Source organism: Lynx canadensis, chromosome C1 (genome assembly GCF_007474595.2).
Source record: "Lynx canadensis isolate LIC74 chromosome C1, mLynCan4.pri.v2, whole genome shotgun sequence".
Classification (NCBI taxonomy): Eukaryota; Metazoa; Chordata; class Mammalia; order Carnivora; family Felidae; genus Lynx; species Lynx canadensis.
This window is the reverse complement of record NC_044310.1, coordinates 188,956,835-188,972,876: the sequence shown is the minus strand read 5'-3', so window position 1 is coordinate 188,972,876 and position 16,042 is coordinate 188,956,835. Positions and strand designations below refer to the sequence as shown.

The window sequence follows — 16,042 nt, the reverse complement described above, 5'->3', positions numbered from 1 at the left end:
GGCTTAGCTCGCTTTGCCCTCGGTGGTCCCCTGCAGGAGGGGCCCTGCAGCACCAGGAGGGAGGCAGACCCATCGGAGGGATGGATCCACAGAAGCTTGGGTGTTTGCGCAGTGCAAGCAAGTTCAGTGCCAGGAACTGGTTCCCTTTGGGATTTCAGCAGGGGGATGGGAGAGGGAGAGGGCGCTGGCCAGCGTCTTTGTTCCCCGCCGAGCTGAGCTCTGTCTTCCGGGGCTCAACACCTCTCCTTTGCAGTCTCCTCTCGCCCTCCCGCTCTCAGAGCAGAGCTATTGACTTATAACATTCCAGATGTTAAGTCCCACTGGCTGTCAGAACTCACACAGTCTGGCCCTTCTGCTTTTGCAAGCCAGACTCGAGGGCTCTGCCTTGCCTGGTGGGCTGCCCCTCCACCGCCCCAGCTCCCTCCTGCCAGTCCATGTAGCATGCACCGCCTCTCCGCCCTTCCTACCCTCTTCCGTGGGCCTCTCGTCTGCGCTTGGCTCTGGAGACTCTGTTCTGCTAGTCTTCTGGTGGTTTTCTGGGTTTTTAGGCAGGTGTGGGTGGAATCTAAGTGATCAGCAGGACGTGGTGAGCCCAGTGTCCTCCTACGCCGCCATCTTCCTCCTCCCTACTATCTGACCAGAAAACTCTTGTGAACCAGAAAATCCTTCTTTAAACTAGATTTATCTTTCTTAGAGCTGAATACAAAATCAACCATTCTAGGAGATTTAAGCAGGAATCTGATGAGAAGAATTATTTGCAATATTCAGTCTAGTCCTAGGCATCTTGTGAACAGGGAAGGGCAGCAAGTAAGTAGACATTTGTTTTCACTACACTTAGCTAAGATGATTCCTCATATGACAACACCCTTTCCCTATAACCACCAAAAGGTCTCTAAATGTAGTAATTTTATGTTCACAATATACACTAATGATGTTAATGTGAGGAGATGTCTTCACCAAGTGACTGGACCAAATATGCAAACACTCACACACTCACTCACACACACACACACACACACACACACACACACACACACACACTAAAAGGCTCTGCAAGCAAACCTAATTTACATTATGAGTCTGTGCTGATGAAATATATAGCCTTTCCAAGCATGACCTTCCTGGTTATTTATAAAATCCTTTGTAGCACAATCTTTGAGGCTTACTGTTTTAAAACATCCAGTTCAAAGAGTTCTGAGGGGCACCTGGGTGGCTCAGTCAGTTAAGCATCCAACTCTTGGTTTCTGCTCAGGTCATGATCTCATGGTTTCTGAGTTCCAGCCCCACTAGGGCACTGCACTGACAGTGTGGAGCCTGCTTGGGATTCTCTCTCTCCCACTCTCTCTACCCCTCCCCTGCTTGCTCTCTCTCTCTCTCGCTCTCAAAATAAATAAATGGACTTTAAAAAATAAAAAAAAAGTTTTGAAAAATCACTTAGGATTTTACATCTTATTTCTACAGGTTTATAAATACTCTGAGAAAAGCAGACAAAACAAACATCCTCAATACTACTACTAAAACCATTAAAGAATACCACCTTTAGAAGTTGTATTTATCTGACAGCCCATTCAGGTTTAGCTGCTTATATTTTACATTGCAGTGAGGGAAATGATTTAAACAATTCATTTTAAGAGTGAAATATTTTCTGAGCACCTGGGTGGCTCACTCAGTTAAGCGTCCAATTTTAGCTCAGGTCATGGTCTTGCAGTTTGTGGATTTGAGCCCTGTATTGGGCTCTGTGCTGACAGCTCAGAACCTGGAGCCTGCTTCAGATTCTGCGTCTCCCTCTCTCTGCCCCTCCCCCACTCGTTCTCTGGCTCTCTCTCTCTCAAAAGTAAACATTTTAAAAAGTGAAATATTTTCTAAACATGAATAGCAAGGAGTATTTAAAAGTGAACTTAATGATACTCAGGAAGGAGGCTTTTTTGATGGAAGAGTATATGGTTACCAAATAATTATCAATTCTGTAGTCTCAGAAGGGTTAAAAGAACTGGATCATTGTTGTTATTCCTTTTGAACCAAAAGAGTCACAAGATGTTATGCCAAGTGAAAGTAGCAAATTAACAGTTTAAAAACATAACCTGTATTAATAATCAGTATAAAGGGCCTATCTGGCTTACTTGGTCATCTGAGAATATACGTACCACTGTTCAGTTGTTCCCTTGCTTTTTCGTTCTTAGAGTAAGCATTCTCTAACAAACACTAAAGACTGCCTAAAACAAGGACTTGAAAATAGCTTCTTGCTACTGCTCTTTATTCATACTCTGCTAAAGCTCTACCACATCTGCATTCTTCTGGAAATTTATGGTAAGTATCATTTAGTGAATATATGTTATTGATTTCTCTCCTGCAATATCACCAACCCAATATAATTTTTTCATTGTTTCTTTTTAGTTGTTTTTAATAACATTCAGTGGTTAAAACGTGGCATTTTCCCTGTGTAAAACACAATACTCATTCACAAATTCCTCATACAAACTATATATAGTCACATTTCTTGCAACCAACATTCCACTTTATGAATTAGATTTTTTTTAATCTTTGCTATAAGAAAATATGAGCAGTATAATATAGGATATCTATTAAAAAAGGTGTTGGTACTTAAATACATTACTGATTCTTTAATGTTATGGATTGAATATTTATGTATCCCCTAAGTTCATAGGTTGAAATCCTAATGTGATGGTATTAGGAGGTGGGACTTTGGGAGGCAGTTAGGTCATGAGAGTGGAGCCCTCATGAATGGAATTAGTGTCCTTACAAAGGAGACCTAGAGAACTCCCTCTCTTTTCCACCATGTGAGGATACAAGAAGATAGCAGTGTGCAACCCAGAAGAGAACTCGAGAAATTGACCATGTTAGCACCCTGATCTCTGACTTCCAGCTTCCAAAACTATGAGAAATAAATTTCTGTTGTTTATAAACCACCCAGTCTCTGTTATAGCAGCCTAAACTAAGACACTTACCAAACGAGGTTTATATATGTAAATGTACAAATGTACAAACACACACATACTTATTTACCACCAAAGTGCTTCATATTGATATTTAAAATAAAAACTGTTAAAACTTGTTAGCTCTATTTGTTTCAGTGACTCTCTTTGCAGCTGACAAGATGAGTGATACATTGGTATTCCTATTTCTTTGACTACATTTTTAAGAAACAATGAGAGCCAAAGGGATTTCAGTTATGCCCTGATCAAAGTGTTCCTTTCATTAAATTGCTTCTGAAATAATCTCATTAGAAAACAATTACTGTACCCTTAGGATCATTACAAAACAATTATTGTACTCTTAGGACTTGGCACTTCAAATAAATTCCACCAACAGTTCTCATAATTCCATATTTTAATTCCTATGTTTGGTTGCCTTTTCAACTCAAACCAACTACAGTAACAGTGCTGCTAGATTTCCATCTCACAGAAAATCACATTGAATTTAGAGACACATGAATCCCAGCCTGTCAGCTCACCCCTTCAGAAGTCCACATCCATTTTAAGCCTCTGATTGTAAAAAAACAGGCTCATAAAAAACACAGCTGGGATCATTTTTGTTAAATCAGGGAATTAGCTGCTTGAGAAAGCACAACACACGTTTTTTCATTTTAAATATTAATAAACAGGGATGAAGGTAAGACCCATGGGAATAATACAAGACACATAATTTTCTAAAGCAAATAAAAAGAAGAAACACCTAGTAGCCTTAGGACACTGGTTTGCAAAGTATTGATTCTTGAAAAAAAAAAAAAAAAAAAAAAAAGAAAGAAAAGCTTTTCAAAGAACACGATTTAGTAAAAATAAATTTTAATTCAAAAAAGCACCATGATTAATAAACTAACAAAGCTGCAGTCACCCTCTTTAAACAGTTACCAAATCCCTAGAGATGAAAGGCATAACTTAAAAGAGAGGCATACAGGAGAAAAAAAATAAATAAACGAATTGTCTCACACATTATATTGAAGGCTCAAGAATCTCAATTCGTTTTATATCCATGAGTGTGAAAAATACTTTCATTAAAATTATTCCTGAGAGTAGGGCATTTTTCTGCTTTAACACATACTTTCGTTAAAATCAGATTTACAAAGAAAGTACTGAAATATGTACATAAAACACATTTAAGTATGTGCTCAAATAGCCTTCAAATAAATTCCACCAACAGTTCTCATAAGACCAATATTTTATACGTGTATATGTACACAAAAAGAAGTAAATATCCTTGTACCTATTTCCTGAATATCATATACACATGGGTCATCAACTGTAACAGTGAAGTATCTCTCAGCTCCATTAGGGAACCAGCCATTTTAGACTGACACCACTCTTTCAAAATTCTACTTGAGCACAGGGAAGGGTGTATGGGCCATAAGCAGTATTTGTCTAGACTTCCAAGGAGGGCCAGAGAGAGACCTTACCTTCAACACAACTATGAAATAAGCCATATCTACTAACAAACTAAAGTTTAAAAATAATAACTGCATTTAGGTATAAAAATGAGTTTGGAACACATGATTTAAAATCAGAATGTATGAAAAAGATAGGCAGATTTGTCAAAATTAAGCTCAAAATGAGTGTAAAAGAATGGCACAGCAAAAAATCATTAAGTGTAATCAAGGACAGCAGCAAGAGTATATTTCAGCTCAGGCAGTTGGTCATCACACTACAGTGTAAATATGGCATTTAATCTGTAAGAGGGATCCAAAAGAGTCAAAGGATTTGAGTAAAGGAACAGGAATTCATTCTACATCCAACAGCTACTGAGCACTATTCCCAGGATAAAACTGTATAAAAGACTGACGAGGTCTCAGGCTCTCAAGCACTTTATATCACATTTGTGGGATCCTCCTCACCTCCAACCCCCTACCTCCCAAAAAGAGACTACGAGAGTAAGAGGAAGATTTTTTAAAGTCCGAAGTTAGGTAGGATAGTATGAAAGAACATGGAACTCAGAGGCAGACGATCTAAGTTCAAATCCTAACCTGACATCACCTCAGCCTCAGTTTCTTCACCTATAAAATACAGATGAAAATGAACACATGATTAGAGGAATCAAGTGAGATAATATATAAAGGCATTCTTTAAACTGCATTTATCAAGGGGCACCTAGGTGGCTCAGTCTTAGGTTAAGCGTCTGACTTCAGCTCCGGTCGTGATCTCACGGTTCGCGAGTTTAAGCCCCTCACTGGGTTCTGTGCTGACAGCTCAGAGCCTGGAGCCTGCTTCGCGTTCTGTGTCTCCCTCTCTCTCTACCCCTCCTTGGCTTGTGTTCTCTCTGTCTCTCAAAAATAAATAAACATTAAAAATAAATAAGTAAACTGCATTTATCTAGAAAGAGGATCAAATTTCTTCTGCATAACTCCCAAGGAATAAGGAGGTTTCACCAAAAGGTAGCCATGGTCGACTGGTTTCAGGGCTTATCAAAAATGGAATGGGTTGTCCCTTAATATTAAAGGTGATCATATACAGACTTACTGGCCTCTTGGCAAAAATCCAGAAAAACACAGTAAGTTGATATACCATGTCCACAATAGTCACAGTGTCTAGTATTTGCTTTTACCTTCTCTGGGGAAGAAGCAAAAATAATGTTTGCATGACTTTAAATATGTGCCAGATTAATTTTTTTCTGTATGCATGATGCATGATGAAAGACTGACTGTAGTATCTGGATCAATCTGTCCAAGTCCTAGCTTTTCCATCATAGGTTTGGTATGAGACGTGAATACGACAGTATAACTGCCTAGCACAAAACAGCTTCAAAAATATCATCTCTCCTTTACTATGCCACTTATAAACTATGTTCATATACAGTCAATTTTCATTATTTGGTATTCGTAGAGCAAGGATATCTGATAAAATAAGAAGGAAATACTGTTCACCACAGTATTATTTTTAAAAGCAAATAATCACCAGCACAATCAAAAAGATTGTTTGGAAAAATTAAGTTCTACTTTATATGGAAATCGTGTACTGATTAAAAAAAAAAAAGAAATGGATGATATAGTATTAGCAACCTTGTAGTCATTCTTCCATTCATTGAACAAATAGTACTAAACACCTATTATGCGCTAGTCATTTGTAATAAAGGTCTTTTCTTCTGTAATTGAAATTTTAAATATTCTATAAAATGCAGAAGAAAATCTAACCTGGATTCTGGCTATAAAAAGGTCCTCCATTCATCTGATTCTGAAGGCTTGTTTGTGAAGTTATGGAAGGAGGGCGTCTATAGGGCAACGAGCCCCCTATTGTTGGGGGAGTATGGCGAGAGGCAGGTCTATTCATGCTGTAGAACTGAACAGGATGACCTGGAAAAGGGATAGAGCATAAATTTGCCATTAAAAGAAAATTATCTCAGACAACCAAATGCTTTATTGTCTGAATCTTAATAACATGATTAAAAATAACAATGCTTAGCTAACTTAATTGCTATCTGACAAACATCATACAAGGCCACAGCTATTGCTTAGCTAACATATCAAAGTGCAAAAGCAAGAGGGGCGCCTGGGTGGCTCAGTCGGTTAAGTGTCCAACTTTGGCTTGCATCATGATCTTATGGTTTGTGTGTTCAAGCCCCACATCGGGCTCTGCACTGACAGCTCAGAGTCTGGAGCCTGCTTTGGATTCTGTGTCTCCCTCTCTCTCTCTGACCCTCCCCAGCTTGTGCTCTCTCTCAAAATAAATAAATAAACTTTAAAAAAGAAAGTGCAAAAGCAAGAAAGTAGGTAAATAAAACTAGGTTTGGAAAAGCTATGGTCTAAACAGATTACTAATTAATACTATAATTGTATTAAACTAATAATTTGACAGGGTTTCAAAATCATCACAATTAAAATCTGTGGCTTACTTCCTCCTCCACCCCTCAAAAATGGCCACTAAAAACTAAACAAAAATGACATTTGGAAAAGAAAAAGAAAAAATGTTTGACACACAGTCTTATCCAAAACAATAATAGTAATAATAACAATAGCAATAAATTTAAGTAGCAAAGCCAATTCATTTAAAGGAAAACAAAGTATTTCACAAAAGGTCAAGTGACATAATTCCAAATCAAATACGTCTTTATTCAATCAAAAACCTCCATGGGGCACTTGGGTGACTCAGTTGGTTAAGCATCCAACTTCGGCTCAGGTCATGATCTCACCATTCCTGAGTTCGAACCCCACATAGGGCTCTGTGCTGACAGCTCAGAGCCTGGGGCCTGTTTCAGATTCTGTGTCTCCCTGTCTCTGCCCCTCCCCCACTTGTGCTCTGTCTCTCTCTCTCTCTCTCAAAAATAAATAAACATTAAAAAAAAAATTAAAGGGGTGTTTGGGTGGCTCAGTCGGTTGAGCATCTGACTTCAGCTCAGGTCATGATCTCGCAGTTGAGTTCAAGCCCCGCATCTGAGCCCCGTGTCCAGCTCTGTGCTGACAGCTCAGAGCCTAGAGTCTGCTTCAGATTCTGTGTCTCCCTCTCTCTCTGCCCCACCCCCACTCATGCTCTGTCTGTCTCAAAAATAAATAAACATTGAAAAAAATTTTTTAATAAAAAAAAACCCCTCCATTTCCGAAGGTAGATTATTTTGCCTTAAAATTAGAGGTTGGGGTGCCTGGGTGGCTCAGCTGGTTAAGCATCTGACTCTTGATTTCAGCTCAGGTCATGTTCTCAAAGTTTGTGAGATGGAGCCCTGCATCACGTTGGGCTCTGTGCTGACAGCAAGAAGCCTGCATGGGATTCCCTCTCTCCCCAACTCTTTCTGCCCCTCCCTCTAAATAAATAAATAAATAAATAAATAAATAAATAAATAAATAAATTTCTTAATTAGAGCTTAAGCAATTTACAACTATGAATAAAGCTAAGATACAAAAAAGTAAAGTATATCTTATTTGTAATACCATCTCTGAACCTATACATATTTATTAGCAATTTCACTCAACTGTGCTGAGAATACTTAAACAGGTAATGCTAACTAAAGATATTCTTTCATAATCTATCCAAGTCCCTAATGCAATTCAGCTCCTAAATTTTCTCTTGACTCCACTTCCACTTAACATCATTCAGCTGAAGGCCTACTATAACAGACAGAGCAAACAAAGCACTAGAACACCCTGAAGAGACCACTCCAGTAGACAAGAAAGGAGGGGAGGAAACAGGAGGAGAGAAGAAGGGAAGGGAGACGTGAGAGGGGATGAAAGGGGAAGGAGAGGAGAGATAAAGGGAAGAGGATAGGAGGACTTGTGTGGCTCAGTTGAGCGTCTGACTTTGGATCAGGTCATGATCTCGTGGTTCCTGGGTTTGAGCCCTGCACTGGGCTCTGTGCTGGCAGTTCACAACCTGGAGATTACTTCAGATTCTATGTCTCCGTCTCTCTCTGCCCCTCCCTTGCTCACGCTCTCTCTCTCTCAAAAATAATAAACAAACATTAAAAAATAAAAAACAAAGGGGAAGAGGAGGAGAAAGTGCAGGGAGGAAGGAAGAGAGAGGGGAGAGGAGAAAAGAAAGAAAAACACTTCTGGCAATTTTTCATCTTATCCATGATTGTAAAAAGGATGGATTTACATGACTAAAACTGGTCTTCAGGAACTCCAAAAATTTATCAAACTTGGTTTCATATGAACTCATATAAAAAATATTTTAAAAGTACTCAAGATCTGCTATATCATTTAATTTTACATACGACAGCATCAAAACCTAAAAATCAATTCTGTTGTATAAAAATCTGGAGTATTCAAGCTTAAACATAATCTACTGTCAGGGGGCACCTGGGTAGCTCAGTTGGTTAAGCCTCCGACTTCAGCTCAGGTCATGATCTCACAGTTCATGAGTTCAAGCCCTGCATCAGGCTCTGTGCTGACAGCTCAGAGCCTGGAGCTTGCTTGGCATTCTGGGTCTCCCTCTCTCTGCCCCTCCCCCCATCTGCACTCTGTCCCTCTCTCTCAAAAATTTAAAAAAAAAATTTTCTTAAACATAATCTACTGTCAAGTCTATATAACCACAATAAAAAATGTAAAAACATATATACTAATAAATTATTACTTCAAAGGTATGTTTCGTCATTTGAATCATCAGATACAAATACATTATTGGCATTTTAGTAATTAATCTGTAACAAACTAATACAAACCTATGATCTTCAAGTTAAAAACATCCTCATAATTGACACCATTATGAATTTTATAGATTACATCCAGTCTAAAATCTCATATAAGTCATCAATAATTCAAAAACACTACTAAAAGACAATCTATTGATACCATTAATAAAGCATTTATTTTGCCTTGGGTTAAAAAAGCAAACAAAGCTACAGTTTAATTTTACAGACCTAACTATAAAACCTAAAACTAAAAACTTTTAGGAAAAACAGAACAAAATCTTTATGACCTTGCATAAGCTAACAAGTTTGAAAGTATGGCACAATTCATAGAAGAAAAAAATCAATGAACTAGACTCAATCAAAATGAAGAACTCCCCCTTTAAAAGATACCATTACAAGAATGAAAAGTTAGTCATAAATGGAAGAACGTATTTCCAAATCATAAAATTGATAAAGGACTTTTACTCAGAAAAAAAAGAATTCAAGGGGTGCCTGTGTAGCTCAGTTGGTTGAGCATCCAACTCTTGATTTTGGGCGTCATGATCCCAGGGTCACGAGATTGAGTCCTGTGTTAGGCTCTGTGCTGAGCGTGGAGCCTGCTTAAGATTCTCTCTTTCCCTTTGCCCCTCTCCCACTTCTACACACTCACTCTCTCTCAAAACAAAACAAAACAAAACAAACGAAAGAATTCAGTAAGAAAACAAACAACCCTATTCAAAAGGTGTGTGAGGGGAGCAAAACATTTGAACAGACATTTCATCAAAGAAGATAAAATGATGGCAAAGAAGCAAATGAAAAGATAGTCTACATCATTAGACATTAGGGAAATGCAAACCAAAACCACACAAGAAACCATTGTACACCTATTACAATGGCTATAGTTTAAAAACAGTTTGGGGGGGTGGCGCCTGGGTGACTCAGTCAGTTCAGCATCTGACTTCGGCTCAGGTCATGGTCTCACGATTTGTGGGTTCGAGCCCCACATCCAGCTCTGTGCTGACAGCAGAGCCTGGAACCTGCTTCAGATTCTGTGCCTCCCTCTCTCTTTGCCGCTCCCCACTTGCACTCTCTCTCTCCCAAAAATAAACAAACATTAAAAAAAATTTTTTTTAAAAGACAAACTGACAATAGCAAATGCTAACAAGTATGCAGAGCAACTGGAAGTCTAACACACTGCTGGTCGAGGTATAAAATGATTTAGCCACTTTGGAAAACAATCTGACAGTTTCTTATGAAGTTAAACATTCACTTACTATACAACCCGACAATCCTAATCCCTAGGTGTTTACCCAAATGAACTGAAAACTGACAAACACACAAGTCTGTGTGTGTGTACCTACAGCAATTTATTCATAATAACCCCAAAATGGAAATAATCCAAGGGATAAACAAACTATGGTACCTCCGAAGGATACAACGCTACTCAGTAATAAAATAATGTAACTTGAAGCAACATGGATAAATCTCAAATGCACTGGTGCCAAAAAAACAGACCCAAAAGGCTACATACCATATATTCCCATTTACATGACAAGCTAACAAAGTCAAAACTTTAGAAGGAAAAAAGAACGAAAAAAACACAGATCAAAGGGTTACCAGGAGCTAGGAGTGAAAGGGAAGGACTGATCACAAAGGGAGCATGAAGGAAATTCGAGGATGACAGTATTATTCCACATCTTGACTGAAGTTGTGGTGACATTACTGTGTACATCTGTCACAGAAATACATGCTAAAAAGGGTGAATTTTACTGTATGTAAATTATACCTTAATAAGAAGAAAAGAAAAAAGTACTTGGTGATTCAAAAACTGTATTAAAAAGATTATATTGATATGTTATTAAGGCATTTACCTTGATTTTTATTAAGAAAAACTATAATTATTCAGTCATGTAACAAATGTTTATTCAGGGTAAACTCTGAACCAGTACCTGCTATTAAATTATGATTTTATTACTAAAATATTCACTCTTGGGTGGGAGCGATTTGTTCTTTCTGGGCCTACAACCAACTTCAAGATGTATTTTTTACTGCACTGATGTTGGAGTATATAGTAAGATTCCTAGATTTAACTAGACAGTCTTGCCTAACAGAGGTGTGTATAGATCAAAGTACAGTCCATGTTTACATTCGTACACTATGGAAGCTTTTCTTACAAAGTGCTATTATAGAAGTTATCCCATAAAACGCCATCCAAAATCCATTTTAGCTAAGTGTCCTTTAACACAACCATCTAGTTATAGCAGGAGAGCTAAATATATATATATTCTATGAAGTATTTAGCAAGCTAAGGTGATACATGTCCAAACACATACATTTTTATAATAAAGAATTTATTTACTAACCAGCATCACTATTAACTTTGCAAATATATTTTGTAGAAAGTGAACCTTTTCCCCTTCCCCAACAAAACAGATTTTAAGTTGCAGTTTTAAAACACTAAAACACCAGCCAACTTTAAGTAACACTTAAGTAAGCCTGAATTTCTTAAAAAGTCCATTGTCTACTATGTGTTTCCAGTGCTACTTTAAAAGACTTACAGAGACATTCAATATGTTAAATATTACCTATAAAATATACCTTAGAATTATTTTCATAGACTTTTCTATTTGTTAAAGACGTAATCTGTAACAATAATTCTAATGATAACTTCTCGAAACTGTACAGAAGAGGGCTCCATACTAAATTCACAAATCTCTAGTAAGTGAAATTCAAGCAATAAAAAAATGTATATTTGTGTTACTCTACTGGAAAAATGTATGTCAACTTCACCCTGATTTCCTCAGTAAATGTTACTCTTGTGGTCACATGCCATCTTCTAGTTAGTCCATTACTCTTCAGATTTATACACACACACACACACACACACACACACAGAGAGAGAGAGAGAGAGAGAGAGAGAGAGAAATAGAGCACAAACAAACAGAAGTCATAAAGCCAGAGTTCCATGTAAAAGAGCCAGATGACTGGATGTGCCTGCCAAGGAACAAGCCATACTCACCTGTAGGGGGAGTGGAAGAAACAACAGGGGGAGTTGGAGAAGTGAAGCCATCAGCAAGGGTCTGGGCACCCCCAGCAGCAGCGTCTGGGGCAGTGGAGGAAGGGACAGTAGCAGGAACAAGAGGGGCAGGGGCAGATGCAGAAGTAGCAGGAAGGGGAGGAGTACCAGCAGAGCCAGCAGGGGCTGAGGGGAAAGAGGAGTAAGAGGCAGCATTAATGAGGCAGACCCATTAGGCAGGATTAGAAAAGGCATTAGAGAACCTAATGTTAGATATCCAGTGCTTAACACTAACCAAAGAATACAGAGAGTGTTAAAAAAAAAAAAAAAAAAGAAAAAAATTAAGCTTATACTAAAGGATTATTAGCAAATAATTCAAAATGTTCAGGGTAATGTACAGATTTTTTAACTCATTAGAAACAAGCATTCCATTTTACCTAAAAGCCACTACTCTGGAAGAAAAGTGCTCCCTTTATATTGTAATTTTTAGCATAATATTTTGTAAACAGCATACAAATCTAAACAGAATACACTAGAAAAATAGTATTCCATTTTGAATTACACAAATCAGAAAATAAACATATATTTCAGATATAAACACCCTATTTGGTAAAAAAAAAAAAAAAAAAAAAAAGAATTTAGAAAACACAAATCTTTTTTTATGATTTTTAAAAAGGTATTATCTATTTGCTATTATAAGTAAATTAAATACAAAATATTCGGGGCGCCTGGGTGGCTCAGTCAGTTAAGTGCCCAACTTCGGCTCAGGTCATGATCTCACGGTCCGTGAGTTCGATCCCTGCATCGGGCTCTGTGCTGACAGCTCAGAGCCTGGAGCTTGCTTCAGATTCTGCGTCTCCCTCTCTCTCTGACCCTCCCCCGTTCATGCTCTGTCTCTCTCTGTCTCAAAAATAAATAAACATTAAAAAAAATTTTTTTTTTAAATATTCTATCCTTATGTCTTCTGTGTCATACTTTTAAAATAAAGTTTAACTTTGGTGTCTTCACATTAAACAAGCATATTTTTCTGTTTCAGAAAAAAAAGGTAGTATTTCAGACAGTATTAAATTCCATAAGTCCACTAAACTTAAGTGCCAAAACTACTTTAAAATCTGCCACTGAATGTGATTCTCACACTAAGTACCCACTGTGTCCAAAGGCATGCAATGTCATAACACTGGCTGGAATATAACTCATACCCAGGTGGTACGGGAAACCTGAAAGCACCAACTGAGCCACAGCACCAAAGGCATAAAGCTAAATGACAGAGAAGTATGTGAACATGAACTCAGAAATCACTTGGTCAAAAATAACAAGAGCAGAGGGATAAGTGGATGGCTCAGCCGGTTAAGTGTCCAACTCCTGATTTCAGCTTAGGTCATGATCTCACGATTCATGAGATCTGCACTGAGCACAGAGCCTGCTTGGGATTCTCTCTCTCCTTATCTCTCTTTGCCCCTCCCCTGCTCGCTTGTGCACATGTACACATGCTTTCTCTCTCTCCCTCAAAATAAACATATAAAAAATGCATAAAGATTTCCCAACATTATTAGAGTCCTAAAGAAAACAAAATCCTGATTATGAAAAAAGCCCACTATAGTTAAATCAAATCATACATTGAATTCAAATTGAAAAAAGACAAGTAAAGATGAAGTACCATTTGTGTTTTACCTGGAAAGACACTGGGAGGAGAGGGAGTCGGGACAGCAATAGGAACCCCCACGCTCCCACTGCCACTGTTCTCCCGACTGCTGCTCCGACTACTCGGGTGGCTCCCTCCACTACTCCCGCTGCTGCTGAAGAAGTAAGAGCCACCAAAGCATGAGTATTTATATATAGGAAGATACTGCCAGCATTTCCCAAAATTTGCTGAAATGAACATATAGCTAAATAAAGATCATTCAAAAATCTTCCACTTCAAGTATTAATTTCTTAAAACAGGAAAAATACTAAGTTCAAGAAACTTGCTTTGACCAACTTCTAATAAGCATCTATTAAAGAAATTGAAAAAGAAGGAAAAATATATGTGGTAAGTGATAGGGTTCAACATATAAAAATACTATTACTTTCCTTTATTGTCTGAAGAAACTTGTTTTATAATAAAAACAGTTTCCCTAAACAGGTTATTTGATTAATAATTAAAAACTAATTTTATTTGTAATACTATCCTGATATACCATTCCATATTAATGTTTTATTGCATATAGTTTTTCATCTGTAAAGTTCCACCAAAAAACAACTTGCAATTTCCCACATCTGATCCATAACTTTTTTTCCCATATCTGGTCCACAACTTTTTCCAGATCAACTAAACTATTAATTTTGTAGAGAAGTCTGTATTTTAAGATGTCTGTTTTTTCTGTTTTTCAACTTCCTGACCTCAAAGCTTCATCAGAACATGAGAAGAGAGAAGTAGAATCAGATGAGGTTTGGGGGAGTAGAGTGAGGAAAAGAACTTAGTGCTTGGAAAATGAGAGAGATTTAACTGAAGTAATCTGAACAAATTATGGTACTATGACCATCACATTTTGCACTGAGGTAGAGAAAATACCTGTAAGTTCGATTTCTTTGATTCACAGAAGCTGTCCTCACAGGGCTCTGCTGCGAGGGAGCCATATTACGGGTTGGGCTAGGTACGTAATCATTTGGTACCACTGGAGGACGCACTGGCTCCAGTGTGCGATAGGGGGAGTGCCGCCTACAAAAAGAAGAGCGTATGTATTGTGTGATTAGCAAGTTTCGGCACAATAAATTCAAAGAGTTGCCAGTAGTGAAATACAATTTGTATTCAGAGACAGGAAAATGTTTTCACATAACCCAGCTACCAATTTCAGTCTTTCCTTAAGTATCACTTCTTTGTCATTAGGGTTTCAATGAGTATTGCTATTGTTTAGTCTCCAACCTCATTTCCCTGTACTAATGCAATTTTGTTCATTCATTCTCAGAGAGCACAAAGATTCTCCCACCAAGTAAGCCAGTGTTTCCCAGACTTTTTTTTTTAATGAGTTCGAATTATTTTAGTACCATGCCAAAGTTTCCCAACTGTACTGCATGAATGCACTAATTATCTTCCTCACCCCTCTCTCCCTAACCAAAGATATTCAAAGATAGGGTAAATAAATCTATAATTTGACTCCACAACCCCCCACAGTGATCATCAATAGCAACTCTAACAAGTCATTTCCCTTTCTATATAGTAAATACATAGAATTTGCACTACACATCCACACATAGAAATACACAAGTTAATCTCCTCTCCTTCCATTCTCCCCTCACTTCCTTTCTCACCTCACTCAACTTTTACCTTGATCTCTTTTACCTCTTACCTTCCTCAGTGTTCAACATTTAAAAGGAAGAGGAAAAAAAAAAAAAAAGACCACCTAAGTCTTTCTACTTATTTTGCTTTGGACTGTAAAGTACAAAACAGACTGGATTTTATTAATATATTTCCTTCTTCTCAAAATCTCCTTTAAAAGGAAGAGAATGAGAAAAGTAAGAGGAGGAGCCCCTGGGTGGCTCAACTGGCTAAGCATCTGACTTCAACTCAGGTCATGATCTCACGGCTTATGAGTTAGAGCCTCGCATTGGGTTCTCTGCTGTCAGCACGGAGGCTGCTTCAGTTTGGGTCCTGCCTCCCTCTCTCTCTGCCCCTCCCCAGCTCGTGCTTTCTGTCTCAAAAATAAATAAAAACATCAAAAATAAATTAAAAAAAAAAGAGGAAATATGACAGGAAATAGGATGCACAATGGCATATTAATGATTATTAAATTAGTTCTCATCTCTAAGTTTCTAAATTCTTTATGACAATGATAAATACTCAACTGACGTGAAAGTGACATTCTGCAGATACAATTCTGGTTTCTAAAGAATAAAAATTGGGATCTCAAGATGTGAAAATTAAAAAGCTATCTTTTCCTGAAATGATGTTCCTCCCTTACAAATTTCTCAATAATTCACTCCTCCCAGAGTCCCAAGGTTCCT

General features: G+C 37.8%; 2 protein-coding genes across 29 annotated transcripts in view; one reads left to right on the top strand and one right to left on the bottom strand.

Moving 5' to 3' along the window:
• Window positions 1-16,042, bottom strand: part of ABI2 (abl interactor 2) — a 123,031-nt gene that overhangs the window by 25,733 nt on the left and 81,256 nt on the right. For 9 of the 28 annotated variants that reach the window (XM_032594477.1, XM_032594484.1, XM_032594471.1 and 6 more), the window contains 3 exons: window positions 14,613-14,759; window positions 13,733-13,854; window positions 6,140-6,298 (listed from right to left, as the gene is read on the bottom strand). In XM_032594477.1, the coding sequence (XP_032450368.1) occupies window positions 6,140-6,298; window positions 13,733-13,854; window positions 14,613-14,759 (428 nt within the window). Of the gene's footprint in view, window positions 1-6,139; window positions 6,299-12,064; window positions 12,248-13,732; window positions 13,858-14,612; window positions 14,760-16,042 lie in introns of all 28 variants that reach the window. The other 19 variants (XM_032594476.1, XM_032594483.1, XM_032594470.1 and 16 more) reach the window with 3 other exon arrangements.
• Window positions 1-16,042, top strand: part of RAPH1 (Ras association (RalGDS/AF-6) and pleckstrin homology domains 1) — a 117,154-nt gene that overhangs the window by 93,155 nt on the left and 7,957 nt on the right. The window lies entirely within an intron of this gene.